Consider the following 25116-nt stretch of genomic DNA (forward strand, 5'->3'; position numbering starts at 1 on the left):
AGGTATATCCGCCATTTAATGGTAAGCTATTGAAATTCTGAATCCATAGATGTGTCTGCCATCACCCAAAACCCCTGACTATTATTTCAGACTTAGTATTTAAATTCTCATATTCAAAGAAAATCAGTAATATCTTTAAAAACTACAAGACTTTTCTATCAGCTGTGCACCGTTATGGAACGTAAATATAACCTATCTATGAATTAGATCATATATAAATGTCAGCCGAATTCATGTTGATTCTAATAAGCGCTCTATAAATAGAGAACTACGGCAGATATGTCATATTTAATGCAGCGCGAACCGTGTATTACAATGTCGTTATGTGATCACTTCCAAAGAGAAAAGCAAGCAACACACCCGGATAAAGTATTATTTTCTTTTTTTTATAAAAAAAATTCGGATTTCATATCGCATAAACACCATATCCCAACGTGCATTGCGGCTAAACAATCAATCACCGAGCTTAAACCATAGCTGAGGATCTTGGGTAATCAGTTCAGTGGCTTTGTATCTGTTTCCGGTTATTTTATTTTGAAATTCAGTTCCTGACGGATGCCAAAAAAGCCTGAGATTATGAAATTAAACAAATAAATAAAAACAAGGATAATTGTGTGTTATTGCTGAGTAAATAACAGTGTGTTATTTAGAAAAGAATAACAAATTAGAACGAAAAAAAGATTTAAAAAAATACAGATTTCAGTATCCTGAGGCTCCGAGCCCCATTTATTTTCCTCGCGGATGGCAAAAAAGTCAGACATTATACAAATTAAAAACAATAATCGTGGCTTGATATTGAGTAAGAACCATAGACTGTATATATAAAGAACATGTTTTTATGAACCACACAAGACAAAAAGACGTGGTGCAGGCACAAAACATACTACCAATAGAAATGCATTGCTTTTAAAATCGTTCTGTTTGACACGAAAAATAGGTGAAAATCGTGTTGGTGAACACGAATCAATAGATTAAATGTCGTGACTATAACACGAAATGCCGGGAGACTGGGTTGCCTAACGCCATGACGCAGACAAGAGACAGACTTTAGCTTAGCGGTGGTGATGCGCAGCAACGTTAGCTTTATACTTCTGGTGTTGCATTTACAGTTCAAAAATCACAACGCAGGGTTAATATGTGGAGATTATCCTGCTGAGCAAACTGTGTCATGTACCCTAAACATGTGTTTGCCACAAAGCTTATTTTCTGCAATATTCTGCAATAAAATGGAAAAATCCCATTGGTTTTTTGTCGGAGTAGTCGTTTGGATGCTGACAACCTGGTCCGCCTATACATACCTCATCACTGCACCGCTCCATTGTAGAAATGCTTTCTATCTTTCCCTCCTCCTCTGTTGTTTATTGCTCTCCGTATGTTTCTCCTCCTCCGTAATGAAACACCCATTAGAACAGATCAATCTTCTCTGAGCCGCGTGTCTCACTCTCTGATATCATCACGCTGAGCCCAACACTTTAATAAAGATAATGGTAATGACAATAGTGTTTGTCTCAATCACCGCAGAGAACGTCCTCTGGGGTTTATCATTCATGTTTAATCACTTCAGCTACTTGATAGGGGTGCATAAGAACCATTAGCATGGCTGTTTTCATTGTAAAGTACTTTATTATTATGATGATTAATCATAACCTGTTAGGCCCCAAGCCTGTTTTTCAGGTTTCAGGCTCGAAAATGACATTCCCAGAACAAATGACCATATCTTCCCTTCTAAAAGGGTTAAATTAATAATCTTTTTTCTCAAAGTAATGAGAAACCTGTGAGTTGGATGTAGAAGAGTCAGAATCAATATAGATGTTTTTTATCTTAAAGAAAATTCAGATTGCACATGGTAAAAAACTGTAAATGATAGTGTCCGTGCAAAATATATGTTGTACTTATAGTGAAAACTAACCTTGGATGATGGGTTAGTAGACTAAAAGCTTTAGGAATCCAAAGTACAACATACAGTAAGTACCCTGTATCAAGATTGATGCAAAACAAGTTATATTTGACCTTTTATAGAGGTTTAGCAAACAAGACCTCTTCTGGGGCCATTTGGGTGGATTTGCCTTATCCCTGGCCCCCCTTGCTCGATTTTGACATGTGACATGTCTTCCTGACCGTTAGAGCCAATAGAATCAAAGGGAAATCGTCCCGCACACTCTCATGTTAAAAAAAAAAGGTCCCGTCTTTCTCATGCAAGCTTGCAGCAGAGGGTAGAAATATCCCTGCTCTGATATCTGGAAACGGAAAAGCAGTTTTATTGCTTATAGATTATTAGAACATTTCAAAGGGGTCACAGTCACATTGGATATTAACCTATGGATTAACTACAGCATCATTTTTATCGTTTTAATACCACTGAAGACCAGTTTTGACCAGACAAAGACCAAGGCAAGCCATGTTAGCGTTTTTGGCTTCCTAGCGACACATGTTTTGATGTACGTTTTTGTTGATAACGTCGCAAGTTTGTATCTTTCAGTGTTGAGGTGATATGTTGGATGTGCAGCTAGGATAAGTAATAAGGGAGCTAGGAGTGATTTTCGGTGCAGTAATAGGTTAGCATTTTTCGCTCGGGGCTAATTCAGAGGGTCAGTGTTAGCATTGTGTGGTTTTTTTAAAAAGAAAAATGAAAAAGATCAGTTAAATTAGTTTTTTTTCTTAACATTAATAGTTTATTAATGATGTTAGATGTTGTTCCCTGCAAATGATGCGATTCCGTGGGGCTTAAGAGGTTTTAATGATCAGATAAAAAGTATTTGTGCAGCACAGGAGTCATAAGGTGGTGGTAAAAGTTGGTGGGTCCAACGAGCATTATTTCCTGCAATATTTAACATACCATAGACTAGAGACTATTTTCAAATAAGCTTTTCATACAGCTTTCCTACCTCCTGATTACCTCATGGAAGAAGAGGAGAAGTTGAGGGATATGGTGCAATTACCCGAACATTGTTTGAGGGATTTTGCCTATGATTATGGAGCCCTTTGTCTACGGTGGAAGCCCGATATCACTGAGGAGGAGTTGGTGAGGAAAATACTCAACAACTGTAATCCCAGAATAGCTGGTTGCCTTCGGGGCACTGTCAGAACCGTGGATCAACTGGTGTCTATAGGCACATTAGTGGAAAAAGATTGCACAGCTGCAAAATAATATTGGGGAAAAATGGATCAACAAAAAGCGAAACATTGGATGTGGATTATAGCCTAAATAGGCCTACAAACATTTCCGTTTTTTGCTGCTGACGGGCGCAGGAGCAACAGCCTTTTTTTGTCAATGAACTATAGTGGCCATTTCGGTTTATTGCCGAGCTGACTTTTTGTTGAGTTCTGTTTGTGTTTTGTTTGGCTGGAAAACTGGGAACATAATTGAATAACGCATAAAACCTGTCTTTGTTTATTTTGTGAATGTGTGGATGTTAACAGTAGTAGCTAAATACACTTCCGTGGGGACTATTTTGTGGAAAGATTAGATTTTCCGTTTATCCGTTCTGTTATGCCTTTATAATATTATTTCATATCAAGAACCCCTTGTGCGTTTATTTAACACAGCTATTTTTGATAGTTGATCGTTACAATAGGAAAGGCTTATATTTAACCAACTATATTTCTTGTTTTAATGACATAGAAGGAAGTTATTATGTTTATAACAGCAACTACACGCACAGTTTGACCCTGGTCCGAACAATAATGCCCTGCAACTGGAGGTGCATGGGGCTGGATCATTTTATAGCAGGTGCTGATGAGTGCTGAAGCAACAAAGAATACCAAATAACATACTACTGGGTTACAGAAAGTGTTTCAATGATGCCAGGCTATTAGAGAAATTGCCTATTGAAATGCAAATTATTAAATGTTTAGGGCAAGCAAATTGAATAACATACGTTTTAGAAGGTATAATGAAAGAAGGAGAACATTATGACAAACAACCACAATCTCATAGTCACCTCAGATCGACTGAGTCAGTGACCACCTCTCATTTTGCCTTTAAAACTGCCAATATTTTCAGCCAATGTACACTTTCAATTGAGCCCAGTCCGATTCTATTAAGCAAAAGTTGGTCATTGTTTTCCAGTGGAAAGACCTTTAAAACGATCTGTTGAAACATAACTCTCAGAGCTAGACTCTTCTTTTTTATGTCATCATTACAAGCCTATGAGTACTAAATATTATCTTGGCACATGATCTGAAAATAGTGGCCTGGTGCGTTTCATAGTTATGGTGTGTTCCTAAGCCAGTTCATATCTGAATCAGAGACAAAAGCTGCAGGAGCAGACAGATTGGTGAGAGACAATTATCTTTCCTCCTTCCATCTCCCCTCTTCTATCTCTCACTTTTTAAACTGTAATTAGTTATCCTCAGCCAGCCCTGAAAGTATCAACTCAGAGAGAACTTCAATCACACTTAGTAAAACATCCATATTTGTTATCAGCCCTGGACAGCTGAGCTAACAGAGCGGAACGTCACACCCTGATAGCAGCGCCTCACTTTTCTTTATCCTGCTATCACTCCCCGACTGATCACTCACCTGGAGCAGCATTGACAAACACACAAACACATTTTTCTACCGTGCGTTTATTTCTGTGAACAATATAACATGAAATGACAGAAAATAATCAGCTGGAGGTCTGGAGCCTTTACCGCCTCATTCCGCTCATCTGGAGAAGTTGGTGGAGATCAAATCAGACGCAAAAGAAGAGTGAATGCTAGATTTACAGATATCATACAGATGCAAATACATCTCCAATGGGCTGATCATGTTGCTGTGTGTCTCCTAGATCAATACAACTTAAACTATAAGAACTTTCTAGTTTAGCCTAGCTTAGCATAATGCTTTAGCACTGGCAAAAATAACTACGACTGAAAGGGAGTGAAATACGACACCTACTCAAAAGCAGATTTTTAAAAGAATGATATATGATTAGCTCCTACGCTGGTTGGCAATGCATTATGAAACATCTTCACTTTTATTTTGGGAAATGTGTAAAGCTAACAGGAAATCTGACCACCTGTTTTCACCAGTTCAAGCTGCTGTGTCAACAAGCTAGGAAGGGTAGACCAGTCTAAATGCCAGTGATCAATTTTAAAGTTGAATTTACTGTGTTTTTATTGTGCATGTTCCAGTTGTCCTCGGCCCTGATGTTCGACGCGGTCCACGTGGTGGTGAGCGCCGTGCAGGAGCTGAACCGCAGTCAGGAGATCGGAGTGAGGCCGCTGAGCTGCACCTCTCCACTCATCTGGCAGCACGGAACCAGCCTGATGAACTACCTGCGCATGGTGAACCAAACACACACACACACACACACACACACACACACACACACACACACACACACACACACACACACACACACACACACACACACACACACACACACACACACACACACACACACACACACTCAAATCCTGGTGAGAACAGATGCTGGTAGTGTGTTACAGGCTTGGATTTTCGTCATTTTAGGGGCAAGGCCATTTGGCCTTTGGTGTCACACATTTTTTCAGGGCGGAAAGGCCACATGCCTAGGTCATTGGGGAAACAATTAGGATTTGGAGTTTACAAATAAATAACTTCACTTTCTAATGACAACAAACAAATCACTTTTTTAATATCAATAATCGTATCATCATATAGGCCTATGCCTCCTTAGTATTACCGTATATAAAATGAAATACTTTACTTTGAATAATTAGTGTTTGGTATGTTTTCCATCTACAAATTCTCCCATTCACAAATCCGAAATGAAATCTAAAAATCGAAAATTCTATTAATATGGAACAAATATATTCAATTTCAGGGCAGAAGAAACAGCCTTCAAGGGTCAAACTCTGCACATACATCATTCAGCAGTACACAGTGAAGCTCCAACATCCAACTGTATGAACAAGTAATACTTTGAAATGCAAAAGTGTGTGTAGTGTTAATCCAGTTTATGCAGTATATAAATCCCATGGTAAAAAAAAAAATTGTGCGTGTCAAATATTTGCAAAATGTTGATTCATCTCTGCATCAGATCCCATTTGTATAAATGATTTAATCAATACAGATCCAACCAAGACTATTCAAAGTTTTGCACATGATTTTAACATTTTTGTAAATGATACATTGCGTTATTTGGAGCAGTGTGTGGGGTCTGTATTTGGTTTGGGATAACTGAGAGCAAGTGTTCATACAGTGAGGACATTACAGCTGTGGAGGGTCTCTGAGCTCCTTTGGAAAAACATGGGTGAAAGAAATGTTGGTAAAACTGACTGAGGATGCATCGAATCCTTGCAGTTGTATTTTTCTTATCTACTGCAGTACGGTCAATAAAGATAAATGATAAATGTTTCTAGAAGTAGCTTCTCTTGATGTGATGATAGATTTTCAGTTTGTTGTTTTGTTAGAGTAGCCAGAGGTTTGTCAGTTTGGAAGCACATTTTTAAATATATATATAAAAGACTGTTATAGTTTGGGATAATGATGTCATGTTATCAGGAGTTGTGGCAAAAAAAGGTTTTCACTCTTTCAGTTTTCCTCCTAAAGAATCTAAAACCACCAGGTCCAGTCCTTTTCACCATGTATCAGGGCTATTAAAGCTAATGGATCAAGTTTGCTCATGCAATGCCAATTGTGAATGTTTAACATGAATCACATGACCTTGCAATGGGAAAGAAAGCAAGAACATCTACAAGCTCCATATCACTGACTCGGTGATGCAAATTAGTCGCTTTTCGGCGCCTCCCGCTTTTTTAACGCTGATTTGGGTGACTTTTGTAATTCGTGGAGAACCGAAGAGTTTTCTTTTGGGGGGGGGGGGGGGGGTGTCCGTCCGTCCGTCCGTCCGTTCATCCGACTGACGGACAACTTCTCACTTCAAAAAAGAAGAAGAAATCTAGATCGCAAAATAATTAAACAAGCGAGTGACTGTTTTTCCTGGCCGAGGACAGGTTCCTTGAACACAACACGAGCGTAACATGTCTTCACGTGGTATATGTCTCGTCTGAAAGGAGTGCTGAAGGAGAGCACCGGAACGCCGCTCCAGCTCTTCAAACATTGCAGTACCCATAAGGAGCCGTACACATGCCACAGTGTTTGCGTGGCTGTGTCTTTAGTTGAAAGCACAGTGGCGATCTGTTGTTATTAGCATCTGGTTAGCTAGCTATGCTAACGAATTTAAAGAGCTTTTCTACAACCAGGGGGAAGAGAGCTCTCTCCTGAGAGGCTCAAATAACCTCAGCTCAGTGAGGTTAAGGCACACCTTGATATGATCATTATAGTTATTAATGAGACATTAGAGACTAAATGAAAAACAGTTATAAAATACTATATGACAGTAAAACAAAGTTGTTATTAATAAACAAGAATACAGTTTAAAAGGGGAGTGATTTGTAAAATATCCAAAAAGAAAATCTGCTTACAGTTCTGTTTCAAATGGGTGTTGAGATGTATCCATAGATCTCCTCATGTTGCTCTCAAAGTGCACATCTTGTGTCCATATCTGTCTGTTTTGGTGGTCATGCCACAACTGTGCTCGTGCATGCATGCGCGAGTCATTTTGAGATATCTGGATTAAGAGGTCGCTTTTTCTTTGCACAGCATGAAAGAAAGGCCAAATGAATGGGCTGTGATTTCATTTTTTTAAGCAGAGGTTGAGTTCAATAATTTGTACGGCCCTCGGAGGATGTTGGAAAAATTGAAAAGAAAAAGGTTCCCCACCCCTGCTGTAAATAATAATAAAAACCCTTGATTTATAACTTAACATCTCTGTCTCCTACTGATCTGAGTATATTATAAAGAATAGCCAGTTAATTGAAGCATTATAGCACAGGCCTTTGTCAGACGGTATATTACACTGTTTTATTTCTGCTTCGAATAGTTCTCTCTTTTTTCACCATACCTGTGTTTGCATCACTTTGACTGGAGACCAGTGCCATCAGGAAGAAGCATCTCTAATTCCTGTAAGGACAGGAACTGCACTAGAACTTCAGGTATGGTGATAACAGAGGAAACACATTTAGCTGGAGCACGCTGTAGTTTCCTGAAGAGTCCCAGCAGTGTGAGATAGAGGGCAGGAAACACTGCAGGAGCAGAGCGGCAGTATGAAAGCAGCAGAAATCATCTTATAATGAATAGTAATGAGTTTTCTCACCGGTTTTTATGCATTTCTATATTTCAAACCTACACATGTACTGTTTTATCTCTATCTAGTCATTGATCCCACTAATATTAATGCTTCCTTTAATGTTTTTCAGAAACAGCCCTTAAATGTTCACTGTTTGTAGTGAATACCCCATTATTCCCTCTCCTTATTAATCAGATGAAACCAATCAGTTATATTCTCTATTCTTTCCTCTCTCCATCCCTCGTTCTCTTTCATTTCCATATTCATTTAATGTATTCTCTCTCTCCCCTCCCCCTGTTTCCGTCTGGCTGCCACATCTGGCTCCTTCCATCCACTGAGGCCCCCCCCCCTCATATTGTTTTTGTTGCTCTCATACTGTACGTGCACTCAATGGATTCAGGCACAAGCCTTATGTTTGAATGCATAAGGGTCTCACACACCTCACACACATTTGTACATTCCTGCAAACACACACGGCAGTGGCTCAGTCAGTATAGGGGCCTGGACTGGGAGCTGGGAACAGACCTAAAATATGGAGTGTGGACTGCTACTTGGAGAGGTCCCAGTTCACATCCTGGGCCCTGCCGTGGTGCCCTTGAGCAAGGCACCGGACAACCCTCTATCTACAAACACACACACACACACACAGACAGACAGACAGACAGACAGACAGACAGACAGACAGACAGACAGCATCACTGATCTGATGAAATGTCTGTCTGCTCTTTTTTTCTTTCTTTTCCTTAATACAAATCTTATCTATCCTCTTTTGATATTTTTCTCTTTGCCAACATTGCCTTTCTGAATCAATAATTGTCCCGTTCTATTTGTGTCACCTTAAAATGTAGCTTGTTCTGGTTGGACTTCTGATTTAGCTACACACATGTTCCTACAGTGGCTCAGGCTCTCTGATACTTCACAGCAACCAGTCGCAGCATTCTAACATCCTGGAGAATAGTTGAGAGTGGTTCAAGCTTGGTGATGAAATGTATTACTCAATGAATGCTTGGCTGCTATATTACTGCAAAAATACTCTAGCCAGTCTAGTAATGGTTACTTGCAAATGGTCTCGAAAGCAGTCCTCTAACAGGACAAGGTAACACAGTTTATTCAAGATGTCCTTCACCAAGGAGTTGTTTATCCAACACAGCTAATAGGCTATAGGTTCCTTTTTTTGATTTTGACACGTTGGTTCTCTGTTCTATCAGGTACTATAAGGTCAACATGGTTACTGTTGGATAAGGGTGAAGTTACCTTCAGCATCAATAGTCTTACTCAGCCCTCAAAGCAAATATACTAATTGCAGCAATTCTATTTCACCAAACGGATTTCTCAGAAAATGCATCCCTTTTAAATGAAGGGCCATTACCTAGTTTCGTTTTTTGTTATGTTATTCAGTGCAGACTAGAGTAACCTGATCATTTGCACTTCAGTTTGTTTCACATCATACTTATACAACAGCTACGTGCCAAGTATACCCCAACTACATTTTGGGATGGATATATAGTCTTTGTGTTGTCAATATCTATGTTTAGTGAAAAACTACTGTATTTTAAAACAGGGTTTTCAAAGCCTCACCACACCATCATTTATGTGAAATGTTGCAGCTGGATTCACTCATTTGACTGTTAATCCACATATTATTCATGTTAAAAAACCTTCAGTTTTGAAAGCATTTGTCACATTCTCATGTTTAGCTAACCGTTACCTCTTTGTGGTCCCTCTCTGTCCCCTCAGGTGGAGTACGATGGTCTGACGGGTCACATAGAGTTCAACAGCAAAGGCCAGAGGACCAATTACACCCTGAAGATCCTGGAGAAACACCCTGCGGGACATAAAGAGGTCAGAGGTCAAACGGGGTCGAGTGGGAGACAGACAGGTCAGAGGTTAGGTTAACTAATCTCCTCACATTTTGCACTTCAGTATTTTATTAGTTTGAAGGAGCAGGTCCGATCATTTTAAGAAGCAGGAAGCACTCCCAGAAGAACATACCTCAGCACATGAACATGTTTTTCTTGGAATCCTCTTAGTTGGGATTGAGGTGTGTGCAACACATCCTCTCTCCCAGGTCGGCCAATGTTGACGTCATGTCAAGGTCCCCTGTATCGGCTTTTTCCAACGCAAGGGGGGGCCGGCCGTATCGGCTTTTTCCAACGCAAGGGGCCCCCCTTGCGTTTTTAACTTTCCGGGATGTCCATAGGCTTCTATATAGCTCCCTAAACGTATGTTGTAGACGACTTGAGAACGCGAGCGAATGCTACCCGCAGATCCATTCTCACAGCGTTTATCAACCTTTTTCTTACTCAATATCAAGCCACACTTATTGTTTTTACTTCTTTATTTTAATTGAATAACGTAGGACTTTTGTTGCCGTCAGTTATGGGGAGAGTAGGGGCTCAGAATACTGTCTGTATTGTTTCTGTAATTGGTGATTGTAAGTCGCTTTGGATAAAAGTGCCAGCTAAATTAAATGTAATGTAAAAATGTAATGTTTCATCGTTTTGTCCTTCTAATTTTGTATCCTTTTCTAAACCACACACTGTTATTTACTCAACTATAACACATAATTATCCTTGTGTTTATATATTTGTTTGATTAATAAACACAAGTTGGAATTCGTCAGGACCGAGGGTCGGAGCAGCTCATAGTAGTTGCTTTAGAGAATCTTACACCCGGAAGTAAGTATTCTCTCTGCTTTGCTTGACAAACCCTGTGATAATCCTCAAGCTCTTTGGATGTTTGAGTGTGCGCCAAGGGTTACGCAGAGCGTCAAACAACACTTTGAAATGGGATGGAAGCACGGCAGACTGTCCAAAATTGGATTTGAACGGGTCCACCCCGTCCCCACCTTCCCCACCCCGTCCCCAGAACTACACATGCTGGCTATTGTGTTTTTCGCAACATGTTTAACTTCTATGGCAAGTCTCTACTGGGAATTGTAGTTTTAAACGACGTTTTCATATTTCCCATAATAAGAAGTTGCCAGTATTAAACTGTGTACATCCCTGGAGGTTTAGGGGATAGGAAACACTCACATTTAAAACATATATTTTCAATAAATGGGTGAAAATTGCTTTTGCCCATAATGGGCAGCATTAATATTACATTACATTGCATTTAGCTGACGCTTTTATCCAAAGCGTCTTACAATAAGTACATTCAACCAGGAAGATACAACCTTGAAGAAAACAGAATCATATAAGTACATCAGGTTTCATAGAGCCAAACATTTCAAGTGCTACTCAACTGGCTTTAGATAAGCCAGTCCTTTGTTAGTATATAGGTGCTTTGTTAGCAGTGCTTTGTTAGTAATTCTGTCGCTCGAAGTGGAGTCGAAAGAGATGAGTTTTCAATCTGCGCCGGAAGATGTGCAAGTTATCTGCTGTCCTGATTTCAATGGGGGGTTCATTCCACCATTTTGGATTCAGGATAGCAAACCCACGTGTTTTTGCTGATGGGAACTTGGGTCCCCCTCGCAGCGAGGGTGCAGCGAGCCGTTTGGCTAATGCAGAGCGAAGTGCACGTGCTGGGGTGTACAGTTTAACCATGTCCTGGATGTAGGAAGGGCCAGATCCATTCGCAGCATGGTACGCAAGTACCAGTGTCTTGAAGTGGATTATAGCAGTTACCGGAAGCCAGTGAAGTGAGCGGAGGAGCGGAGTGGTGTGGGAACATTTAGGAAGGTTGAAGACCAGACGAGCCGCTGCATTCTGGATGAGCTGCAGAGGTCGGATGGCACATGCAGGCAGACCAGCCAGGAAGGAGTTGCAGTAGTCTAGGCGTGAGATGACGAGAGCCTGGATCAGAACCTGCGTTGCTTTCTGGGTCAGATGGGGACGTATCCTCCTGATGTTGTAAAGTGTGTATCTGCAGCAGCGGGTTGTAGCAGCGATGTTTGCAGTGAAGGACAGTTTGTTATCTAGGATCACACCCAGATTCCTTGCAGTCTGAGTCGGGGAAACAACAGAGGTGCCGATGTTGATTGTTAGGTCAAGAGTGGGACAATCTTTTCCCGGAAGGAAAAGCAGTTCAGTCTTGTCAAGGTTGAGCTTGAGGTGATGAGCAGACATCCACTGAGAGATGTCAGCTAGACAAGCAGAGATGCGTGCGACGACCTGGGTCTCTGAGCAGGGAAAGGACAGAATTAATTGGGTGTCATCAGCGTAGCAGTGGTATGAAAAACCATGCGGCCTAATGACAGATCCGAGCGAGTTTGTGTACAAAGAGAAGAGGAGGGGACCGAGAACAGAGCCCTGAGGGACCCCTGTCGTTAATTGACAAGGGTCGGACTCGGACCCTCTCCAAGTAACCCTGTAGGCGCGGTCTTTGAGGTATGAGGTGAGGAGGGAAAGTGGAGAGCCTGAAACTCCAAGTTATTGGAGAGTGCGAAGGAGGATCTGATGATTCACTGTGTCTAATGCAGCAGACAGGTCCAGAAGGATGATGACAGAGGAGAGGGATGCTGCTTTAGCAGTGTGCAGTTCCTCAGTGACAGCAAGGAGAGCAGTTTCTGTGGAGTAACCTGCCTTGAAACCAGACTGGTGCGGAACCAGAAGGTTGTTCTGATGGAGATAACAGGAGAGTTGTTTAAAGACAGCACGTTCAAGTGTTTTAGACAGGAACAGGAGGAGAGAGACAGGACCGTAGTTTTTAACATCAGACGGGTTGAGAGTGGGTTTTTTTAGGAGAGGGTTTACTGTTGCCTCCTTGGGACTGTTTGGAAAATGACCATAAGTTAGAGAAGTGTTGATGAAATGGGTGAGAAACGGTAGAATATCAGGAGCGATAGTCTGAAGGAGGTTTGAAGGGATAGGGTCCAGGGGGCAGGTGGTAGGGCGGGCAGAGGTAATGAGGGTAAGAACCTCACTTGGAGAGAGAGAGGAGAAGGAGGTTAGTGTGTGGGTGAAAGGGGGGTCTGGTGACCCAGCGGTGAGTAAAGGTGAGTCAGAAAAAGAAGAGCGAATATCAGCAACCTTTTTTTCAAAGTGGTTAACAAAGTCGCTTGACAGAAGGAAGGAGGGGGAAGGGGCTTTGGGGGTTCCAAGAGGGTGGAAAAGATGGAAAATAGTTTTTTGGGATTGGAATAGGAAGATTGGATCTTATCTTGAAAGAAAATGCTTTTTGCCTGAGAGATCGAAGCAGAGAAAGAGGAGAGGAGAGCCTGATAGGTTAGGAGGTCGTCATGGTGTTTGGATTTCCACCGTTTCCGCTCTGCTGCCCGAAGGATGGTTCTATTAGCATGCAGTGCGTCATTTAGCCAGGGAGCAGGAGGGGACTGACGAGCCTGCCGAGATGTGAGAGGACAGAGAGAGTCCAGAGAGGATGAGAGAGTAGAGAGGAGAGTTTCTGCAGCAGAGTTTGGAGGCAGGAGTTGGAACGAGTCAGAGGAAGGGAGGCCTGAGAGCACCGATGAGGCAAAGAGGGGGAGAGGGGGAGAGGGAACGGAGGTTACGGCGGACAGTTGGAGAGTTAGAAGAGATTAGTTTGTTATGTTTGGAAAGGGGTAGAGAGAATGAAATGAAGAAGTGATCGGATGTGTGGAGCGGGTTTACAGAGAGGTTAGAAGCAGTGCAGTTCCTTGAGAATATGAGATCAAGGACATTGCCAGCTTTATGAATTTCGTGGGGATTGAGACAGTGAGAAGGCAAAGGTGGTTAACAGAGATGTTAGTTCAGATATCTTCCCTGTCTGGAGGTTGAAGTCTCCGAGAAATACAGTGGGAGGGCCAGTTTCAGGGATGTGTGAGAGGAGATGATCCCAAGGCGCGACGGTAGAGAACAACAATGTTTAATTGTATAGGATGGGTTACTGTGACGGCATGGATTTCAAAGGTGGAAGGAGTGAAGTTCGATAGCTTGAAGAGGGAAAAGCTCCAGTTGGGAGAGAGCAGGAGACCAGTGTCACCTCCTCTGCCAGTGGGTCTGGGTGTATGGGAGAAGGAATATGCTGTGGAGAGAGCTGCCCGAGTGGATGTGTTGGATGGAGTAATCCAGGTCTCAGTGAGAGCAAGGAAATCCAGAGACTGCAGGGAAGCGTAGCCAGAGATGAAGTCAGCCTTAGGAACAGCTGACTGGCAGTTCCACAGGCCCCTGAAACTAAATGTTGGATCTCAGTGGAGCATGTGGGACAGACGAGTGCAGGCCGGTTATAGCGATTAGGAGATACACGTTGCCAGTCCTAATTGCGAGAAGACACATAAACAGGAATGGAGAAAATACATATGATTATAGCATGAGGGGCTAAAAAAACAAATAAAATAAAATACTAGAGATACTTAGCTCAATCAAAGTAGGATTTGCCTCCTCTTTGCCTCCCTCATGACTCCAATAGGCACGTTCACACCAATTACTTTTCTCACAAAGGTTCCTGAGAACTACGATTTAGTTGCGTTCACACCAAAAAGTCCCAGGAACTAAATTAGTTCTAGAGAACCTTTTTTACCCCCTTTTCAGTCCCTGCTTGAGAGCAGGGACTTTCGTGGGAGAAAAAGGTTCCTGTGTCTGATTGGCTGGGCGGAATGCAAACCACGCCCCGTCAAACTCCCAAAAACTTTTGTGAAGCCGCCCTTTTATTATCCTCGAATTGCATTATTAGCATTAGCATTAGCCCAGCGCAGAAACGCAGAGAAATTAACTTATGACAACACAAAATAAAACATGGGAGCGGTGGAGATGAGGAGGTGTCGGCGTTCTGGTCGTTTACTCGGAAGGCTTCAGTAGAAGGCTTCTACTGAAGCCAGTCCCTAACTCCGGGGACTTCCTGCCGGGGATCTTAGGCGGCAGTATACGCCTTGAAGTTGTTTGCGGCCTGCCAGTAAACCCAAAGCAGAAGAAGAAGAAGTGACGTCAGCGGCTTCATTTGCCTAATCCTCCCTCAGGAACTATTTCCGGTGTGAACGCGATCTGTAGTTCATGAGAACTAAAGAGTTCTCAGGAATCTTTGTGGGAAAAGTACTTGGTGTGAACGCGCCTAATGTCTTTATCTGTCTGACGCTGAAGCTGACGCTACAGGAAAGAGCTACCTAAAATGGACGCCTGATTGCTGAGTTCTCACAGCTGTGGGGCCACGCCCCTCTAATTAGTTAACTCTCTTCAGCTGATGGGGGACAGCAGAGTCTTCCTGCCTATTGTAATGCAGGGTTGAGACTCGTGACCCACTGAGACCTGTGTAACAGGTTCAGTTGAGCAGATCTGAGATTTAAAATCTCTCAAAAAGCAACGTTTCAGCTGCAATAACTACAGAACAATTATACAGAGTAGAATAAATGAAAAAGAGGTCTATTTAAACAAGAATATAACTTGCAGTGATTGCTGAGTCAGAGGTAGTGTCGTCACCCAGTCAAGATGAACACTGAGTTCTTTTAAATGCGGTATTGTAATATATACCCACATGACAGCTAAGGTCAGAATAGCTTTATTTAACAGCTGGTCTTATGTTTGTGACCCCTCCTGTTGTTCATTGATAAGCCTGAAACATGCACTTGTCAAGGTTCAGAGGCACATTTTGCAAATATGGCAGTAGCCATCAATCATATTAAGATAATGTATACTTTATTGTAAGTTGGAAACATTTGCGTTACATCAGCATGTGTAACAGTTGTAAATATGCAGTGGTGTTTATTTTTAAATCATTTAGAATAATCACACAAATTCTGTGTTTTATATTTAGTAATTCTGCGTTCTTTATTTGTTGATTGTTCAATACCTGACAAGGTCGGAGATGAAAAACCTGGGTCGCAGGTTCCTCAACAGTGCATTACAAGACATCTATCAATATCTGTCTATACCTCCACCATTAAACTGTCGTATTCTGCACATTTCTTATACTATCTACATACATCTTATAAGAGTATAATTATGTATAATATCAGTTAAAATAAGTGCTTAAACATACAGTAGTTAACATTGCAGGAAAGCAATATATTAGTACTTTGTCAGACTTAATATGTAAAGATGTAGCACTGAATTTCAGACTCCAGCTTACAGCTTCCTGCCTACGACCTGCCAAAGACCAGTATAGAGGAATGTTAAGCCCTCCCACTATTTTCCAAGAGGGCGTTGCCAGATTTTCAATATCAGGTTTTAACCAGGAGATGGCGCTTCATTCACAAATACAGAAAGACAAGTTTCATGGACTTTCAGTTGTGTTTTGAAGAGCATTTGAACACATCAATATTTTAGATCAACTAAAGCATATCTAATCTTGTAATTCAATAATATATTGTCTTTATATATTAAATAATCATAATTATAATGTAAATGTTTACATTACACTTCTTTATTTGTTATGCTCATACTTTAACCTTTACAATCGTTTGCTTTAATATGCAGTATATTTTTTGTATATTTTTGTGTTTACTTCCTCCTGCTCCCTTTCGGAAACATACTGTATGATTTATTATTATTATTAATATGAAGATATTATTAAGATAAGATAAGATGTTACTTTATTGATTGAACATTTTAGTTTATAATGTGCTGTCCCACGGTAATTCAGAAGGCTCACAGGTCACATTCCGACCATTATTTAAAACAATAGGTGCTTTCACACCGTCTACAGTTTGATTTGTATAGAGGGAGCTCTGTCAGTTTTCGAATTACCCATTTGCTTTCGGGGAAACCTATTTTTCAGAGCACATCCTGCTACTAAATATGTCACACGCACGCTCTGTTGACTGGCGCAGCAGCGCGGATGCGATCAATTGCTATAAAAACACTCCTCTACTAATACAGACGGTGTCACTATGCCGGCGGATGTGGCCGTTGTTGAAGCCTCTTCAGGCTCCGCATCGGCAGGCCTCTCCCTCGGTGTGGAGCTGTCAAGCTCGACCCTAACGCCGCTTACAGCCGGCCAACTAAAAGTTGTTTTCCGTTCACGTTGTCATTTTTAGACTCCTTCGCTTCTTTGCTTGAGAATCCAAAAGCTGTGACGCTTGGCTGTTTTCGCTTTGCCATATTTTTTTATTACACAGCCAGAGTTAAAAAATATATCAATATGAACATTTCAAATACCGCGCCGGCATCACCGCCATAACCATGGCAACGTAAGTAAAAATGCAGCGCCGCCACGTACGGATGGCAACACCCAGACATATTCACAAACATAAAACAAATATTCAGAAACTGTAATGAACAATAACTATTATTTATTTCAAGAACTGTTATTTACAGAAACTCAACATTTCTAATCTGTGTGACACAAATATGCACGATTGTTTTGGGCTCCCCCTATTTATCTCAAAGTCAGCCTTCAGGGGAGCTCCCTCCCTCTTCGGGGGAGCCAAGCTCCCCCTAGCTCCCCCCCATTTCGAACAGTGTCTGTGGCTGAATGGCCAGCGATTAGGTGCGGCGCATTTATCATAGGTGATCAGAGCTAACTGCCTGCCGTCAGATTTCATTTAAAAAACAGATCTGATTTTAAGACTATTTCTGCGCTCATAAAGAACGATAAGAATAAGAATAATGCGTATTGAACTGGTTTCATTAATTAGTGAGTTTATTTAACACTAGAACCACCAATCGGGTCAATTTGTGTGATGTGTGTTGTGTGTGTGCAATGTAACTTTTTTTCAATAAAATATTAAAGTCTCCCAGTCCGTGACTTTTCCTGAAAGTGTGTTATGTAGCACCCTATGTTGTTAAAAATTGCAATCTAATAGCGGGATTTGACGGGTTTAGGTAGGCCTATACAAAAACCTCTGGCGGTTCTAGTGTTAAGGTAATTAGGTACAGTAGAAGCCCTTTTTTATCAGTAACGAATTTAGCAGTTGAACATAAAAGTCAACTAACTGAGGGTCACTTGCAATGACAGTGTTGTGTCTAACTGTAAGCTTGTCACTCAGAGTAACCTACCGTTAATTTAGCTGCTGGAGAAAAAAGATCAGGGGGGGAGGGGGGGAGAGAGCTGTGGTTGATGGGCCATTAGTTGTGTAAATACTCAGCTGAGAGCTGCCGTTTCATTCAGACTGTTTAAAAAACGGTAACAATGGACTATTTTTCTTAGCGGATGCATGTCAATTTAAATCAATACATACAACTATTTTTTTAATCAATAAAACTATTTTTTAAATCAATAAAAACATTTTCTAAATCCATAAAAGCATTTAAATTAATATTGGGAGTCATGTCGTTACTTTGTTGAGAATGTGGCCGTGTAATAAGCGGGATAATTTGCAGCGACTTGTTCCTTATGGGGAAAATAACACCCGTCATGTGTGTGTGGTTAAAACACTTTCATGAAGTGAAGGAATTTCCTTCTATAAAACAGCTGTGGGCAGCAGTGAGTGTCACGGACATGAATTCATAGATCAAGGCAGACTGGTGCACACACTCTCCTGTCCTGCCAGGCGACACGCCCGTTCTAAGCCGTGTCCCTCACTCACATCCCAAGCATCCCCAAAAAGTGTATTATGTTGTTACATCTCAGATGTTATGTTTCAGTTGTGCTCTGTCTATGTTCAGTGATGCAAACTTGTCACCTTTCGGCGAAATTCGCCATTTTGAATCCAAAATAAGTTGTTTTTGTGATTCATGTAGATCTGCAATAAAAATATTTTTGGGGTATGGGGGGGTCTGGGACCCGGAGTAATCTTCGGCCGTGAGCTGTGATTTGCCATCATGACATGGTGTTCTTTTTTTATATATTATAATGAAGTACGAGCTGTGTGCTCGAGTCTTCCTGCCTGTCGGCTCTGCTCATGGATGTATAATAAGGCTCTGCTGCTCCGAGATGATGGCCTAGCTTCAGCAGCTACATTACCTACGGGTGCGTTCGTTAATATTAACTGTGCGTCCGGAGTCACTGTGGCACAGAATGGACCGCTGGTGAACAGCTGTTAGATCGGGCCGTTCAGGTGTTCAGAGCAGAGCTATCTGTCGGAGCGTCAGAGCGTGATGTGAACTGAAACGTTTTTCTGTGGCAATATTATTTAAGGAATCGTTGAGCTAGCTAGCTAGCATACATTGTCACTATCTGCTAACGTTAGCTTTAGCCTTCTATTTCTAATAGTTTTTTTCATAGGCTATAAACAGAGGTGGTATAAGTATATATATATTGTACTTGAGTAAAAGTAGAAGTACTCAGGTCTTGTACTTGAGTAAAAGTAGAAGTACTCAGATCTTGTACTTGAGTAAAAGTAGAAGCACACAGATCTTGTACTAGAGTAAAAGTAGAAGTACTCAAATATTGTACTTGAGTAAAAGTAGAAGCACTCAGGTCTTGTACTTGAGTAAAAGTAGAAGTACTCAGATCTTGTACTAGAGTAAAAGTAGAAGTACTCAGGTCTTGTACTTGAGTAAAAGTAGAAGTAGTCAGATCTTGTACTTGAGTAAAAGTAATAGTCCCAGAGTTTAGGAATACTCTGTTACAGTAAAAGTCCTGCATTCAAAATGTTCCTCAAGTAAAAGTAGAAAAGTATTATCATCAAAATATAGTGAAAGTAGCGACAGTAAAAGTAGTCATTGTGCAGATTGGTCCATTTCAGAATAATATATATATTATGTTTTATAATGATTGATCATGAAAGTGTTCTCAAAGCTGGTAAAGGTGCAGCTAGTTTGAATGACTTTGTATACTGCAGGGTAGCTTGTGGATTTGCTCCAGGTGGAACTAAAGTCTGATTTAACACTTGATTATATTTCACATCATGCATCCACATCTGTAAAGTAACTAAAGGGATTAAATACATGTAGTGGAGTAAAAGTACAGCATGTACCTCTGAACTGTAGTGGAGTAGAAGAACAAAGTAGCAAAACTTCTAAATACTTAAATAAAGTACAAGTATCTCAAAATTGTGCCCAAGTATAGTACTTGTTGAGTTTATGAACTTAGTTACTTTACACCATGTGGCTATAAAGATAAAAAGACTTAAGCCTTGCACAGAGGCATGAAAAAACATTTTCAAAATGCTCAACAGTGCTGCCAAAATTATAAACTGACTGCTACACAATTAAAATAAATGCTTTTATATATTTCTATTAGATGTGACTCTTTGGCGTTTCTGTTATTATTAACACTGCTGCTTTAGTTGTTCTGACTGCTAAAAATCCTCTATTATTCCGTGGGGTGGGGGAGCCGGGGGCTCGGATCCTTGTCACCTTTTTCATACCTGATGAGTTTGCATCCCTGTATGTTAAAAAGCCTCAGTCACCTTAATTCATGTAATAAAAACATCTCAGGTCAGTAACACTCAAAGCTAAATGTGCAATACCATGTTCAGCTATGTTACTATTTATAATGTTATTGTTGTTACATCAGAAGATGTACATATTGAAATGATTTCTTAACTTACAGTAGGCTATTTTTTACAATGTGTGTTGGAAGGATTTATTAAATTACAATGAATATTGTCATTGTTGAAGGCTTTTAGAGAAGGGTGAACTATAAGCCTGAATTACATAACATTTTATACCTAAAAACATAAAAGCCACAATAAATAAATCACAATTATTCTAGTTATTTTTACCTCCCGTATTGCTTTCAACCCACCAGCTTTTATGGTGTTGTTACGTCACTAACTGTAAGCTTCTCACATACAGTCTATGGTCACTCAGAGTAACCTACTGTTAATTTAGCTGCTGGAGAAGAAAGATCAGGGGGGGAGGGGGGGAGAGAGCTGTGGTTGATGGGCCATTAGTTGTGTAAATACACAGCTGAGAGCTGCCGTTTCATTCAGACTGTTTAAAAAACGGTAACAATGGACTATTTTTCTTAGCGGATGCATGTCAATTTAAATCAATACATACAACTATTTTTTAAATCAATAAAAACATTTTCTAAATCCATAAAAGCATTTCAATTAATATTGGGAGTCATGTCGTTACTTTGTTGAGAATGTGGCCATGTAATAAGCGGGATAATTTGCAGCGACTTGTTCCTTATGGGGAAAATAACACCCTTCACGCTTTGGGATCCTGATCGACCGACGAAGCTCCATTAAATTATACATATTTTTGGTGAATTACTGAGTTTAGGCACGTTAATAACGTTTTAATGAAGTTGAATACAGTATATTCATATGTGTCAGTGATTTCATGTCAATTCGGCGAACATAAACATAAATGATCGTGGTGAAGATGATGATTAAATTAGGATTGAAAATCGAGAGCCGGGCTGCATTTCCTCCCGTTCGAAAATTATTTTGTTAAATAACAACATGGTGATGTTTTGTAAATGATTACATGTCTCTTATTTAGCACAGTAGTATGATATCCGTGACATATGGATCTTAACAAAGTTCCGCTGTACATCCAGCGTACTGTATCTGACTTTATTTCACATAAGCTCCAGTGTGGAACCCCACTGGACCCCCTGGTGGATCAATGATCCATTGCAGCTGGCTTCATTATAATTACATTTATCTATCACGGGGGCGGTCTCAAGTCAAGCTGGAGGTTTTCCCTTGAGCGAGTGCAGATCACGTACCAATCACGGCCCTCGCGTTTCAAACTGTCTGAAATGAATCGCTACATCTGTATACCCCCAAAGCTTTTTTCTTATTCAAAATAAGACCTTAACCTAAAGTGTTCTTTAATGTTTAAATAAAGCCTTATTAGTTTGTCTGTCTGTGTCTCCTATTAATATCTAATGATAAAAATAATAGATTTCAATAACGTGCTTTTAACCATCAGGTGTCCCTTTCTATCAGCTGTGCACCGTTATGGTGTACATATACCAATATACCGATTGGATCAAATATAAAAGTCATCCGAATTAGTATTGATACGGCAAGACTTATTGTGTGAAGAGAAATTGAAGATTTTGTTTGATTGCTGATGTATTTATGATCCACGTCATATATTCAGTTTTGGCGGCAGTTATTCCTGTTTGTCTAGAAGTCTTCTCACAAGGGCTCTATAAATAGCGAACTACGGCAGATATGTAATATTTAATGCAACCGAACCGTGTATTACAATGCCGTTATGTGATGACTTTCAAAGAGAAAAGCAAGCACACTCGGAATAAAGTATTATTTTATTTTTAAAAAACGTTTTCAGATTTCACATAAACACCAAATCCCAGCATGCATTGCGGCTAAACCATCCAAATCATCGAGCTGAGGATCTTGCCCACGTCTGTTTCCGGTTTCGTTTATCACCGATGTATTTTGTTATACACACATTCTTTCACAGTTACACTTTAATTTGCATTAAAGTATTTTGTGAGGCCTTCTAACATGTTTTTAAATATAACTACGGTTGTAGTTGAAGAGTTTGTAAATTAACATGAACCGAAGCTGTTGCCTGGCAACTCAATCACACAACGTCACGTCCGTTAATTCCACATCCACACCTATGATCCACACGTATGGATTAACATCGATTTAATACATTAATGTAGCCTTTGTTTCTGCTAAAAGAGGTGTCGACCAGCTGGGGAAACAAGAAAATCGGCGTAATCGAGTGTGACTATTAAAAAATAAATCATTACGTCGGGGTAGCATTTACTTGGCATTTCCGGTTATTTCTCCAATGGTTAACATGGGTTAACAATACCGTGTAACTGTCACGTTTGAAGGGACGAAATCGTGACATCTTCACGCCTCCTAGCATGGTAAATCGTCACATGTTCACGTCTTGCCGTGATACCGGGTTGCATTTGGAATACATTTTCAGTGTGTATTCTTTGTATATTCCCTGCAGTTACTCATGTAAACCAGTAGACTGAGATAGTGTTTACAGCTTAAAAGGGTTTTCAATCAAATGTGTTGATGATTCATGTTGCTGTGTTAATGTCAGAGCAGTTAAAACAGACTGGTCAAATTTGACCTAGAGAACTAAAGTAAGGGGGGAGAAACCAACTCAAACAGAAGGGGTTAAGAATGTTGACCTTGTGGAAGATTCTTTAGGAACATCAATCACAAACCAACAAATAATAGAAGCATTTGGTAATCAGATAACAGCAACATTATTTCCATTGAGACACAATTTGTATTTGGGTGGTTAAATGAAAGCCATGATAAACAGATGGTAAGGAGGGATATGATTTGAGGAGAGTATGAGTCGGAGCTCCACCAAACAAAGATGAGTTTTAACATCACAATGGGAGCTTGGAAGGAGGCATGCTCTACATCAGGCATCACCAACTACATTTGGCGTTTGTAATAGCTTTGGCTCGGTCTGACTTTTTGCGAGTGGTGGAGGCTTAAATGCTAGTGGAAGTTGGGTTTGCACTTCAGTCTTTTTTCTTTTGGTACCGGTGATATTCACGTTCGGGTGATGCCTTTTCAAATGAGTGTGCAAGTTTGATGTATTGCCAGCCGCGTAACCAATTTTAGTTGAACAATGCCGACAAACAGCTTTGGTTCGGTCCACCTGTCTTTGTCCGTCATCCTTGTACGTAACTGCGAAACAAAATGTTCCCAAACCGGAGACTTCAATGATGCTGGAGGATTTTCGAGCTCAACTTTATCTGCGTTCGCCATTTCGACAGTTCCTCAAATTACTGACTGAATTTGAACGCATCCCTCTGACCAACTCTCATAGTATGCCTCTCTTCCAATGAAATGACTTGCTCGCTCTATGACGCGTAGAACCCAATGTGAGCAAATTACTCTGAATGCTGCGACGCAGCACCTGAGATTACTTCCATAAAGTTGTTCACGTTCTCAATTTTTTACGTTTAACGTTGTATTCGTTCGGTACACTTCGGTACACACGTGTACCTAACCGAAGGGCCCGTACACCGAATAACGCGTACCGTTACACTCCTAGTCTTAACCTTAACTATAGTTGGGTATCGTTTGAATTTCCACGATTCTGATTCCGATTCCGATTCTACTTTTCGATTCCGGTTCTTAACGGTTCTCAATTCCGATTCTTTGAGGGGCAGGGTAAAAAAATGATACATGCTTCTTCCACCAAAAAAATTACATTTATTCGAGAAACTTTTACACAGGTTAGTTTAAAGTAATATTCACATGAATCAGTCTGTTTATATTCACTGCCATGTAACTGTAACCTGAGAACCACTGAAGCTACAACAGTCCAACTTTTAAAGGAAACCCCCCCCCCCCCATTTAAAAACAGTTCTTGTTGAGAAAAACAAGCATATCTGCCTTCTCAGGCATACCAGGAAGAAATGTTTGAACATTTTAAAGTAAAATGCTTCAATCTGGTGCATTTTAAGCAGAATTACTAGAGACTAGATCTAGGGGGTACAACTCTAAACACCCATATGAAAAAAAGATTGGTTCACATTTTAATAATTAAATAAGTATGTGAACATAACCAATAACCTACCATAGCCAATAACAAATACATGTAACATATGTTATTTTTGTTGTTCATTCATATCTTATTTTACTATTTTATTTATGCATATTTTTTTATTTCTCGAGTTTAAAACGATATGTCTGGTTTACATAGTATACATTGGAATGATTTCAAACCTGTTTTATCCCAATAATTATAAAGGAGTGCCTTGGAAATATGTGTTTACATAAATTGTGATCAAAACGTTTGAGACACACTGAGATAACTTAGACTAAAGTGAACTATCTAAACACTCAAGAGTCCTTTAACTCACTGAGCTGTAGTTATCAGCCTCTCAGTCTGACTGGAGAGGACTCTCCCTCCACATCATTGTAGAAACATCTTCTTCTTCCGTTAGAGCAGCTAGCACCAGATTCTAATAACAACAGCGCTGGTACCGGTGCACCCTCCCTTTCTCCCTCGCTCGCTCCCACGCTCACTCGCACTTTGGCTGTGAGCTGCGGGTGCTAGATAAGCCAACATCCCCCATTTTCATCACTTACAGCGCCCATCGTACAGGGCAAATGAAAAGTGTAACCGGAATGAAAAGGGTGTTACATTTACTTAATTATGAATGCTGTTACATCAAGGCCGAAAATTAGGATGAGCACCAACGGTCAAAACATTTTTTTTCCCTCCCAGAGCTGTCAGCGCAGCGCCTCCACAGATCTGGCGCCCTAGGCGAACATCTATAACGCCAGTGCGACGGGCCGGTGTAGGTACCATATCTGCTCGGGGTGCGTCTATCGTTATTCCAACCCAGTTTA

General features: G+C 40.6%; 2 protein-coding genes across 2 annotated transcripts in view; one reads left to right on the forward strand and one right to left on the reverse strand.

Moving 5' to 3' along the window:
* The window catches only part of LOC307022751 (glutamate receptor ionotropic, kainate 5-like), a gene marked incomplete at its 3' end in the record, with an annotated part of 608764 nt that overhangs the window by 394991 nt on the left and 188657 nt on the right, over nt 1-25116 (forward strand). Inside the window, exons 9-10 of the mRNA XM_079655644.1 lie at nt 5119-5271; nt 9837-9941. Coding sequence (XP_079511770.1) covers nt 5119-5271; nt 9837-9941 — 258 coding nt within the window. The remainder of the gene's footprint in view (nt 1-5118; nt 5272-9836; nt 9942-25116) is intronic.
* LOC307023321 (uncharacterized protein) overlaps nt 1-25116 on the reverse strand; it is a 104976-nt gene that overhangs the window by 45593 nt on the left and 34267 nt on the right. The gene's annotated exons all lie outside the window — the stretch shown is intronic.

This window comes from Notothenia rossii (genome assembly GCF_949606895.1).
Source record: "Notothenia rossii genome assembly, chromosome: 10".
NCBI lineage: Eukaryota > Metazoa > Chordata > Actinopteri > Perciformes > Nototheniidae > Notothenia > Notothenia rossii.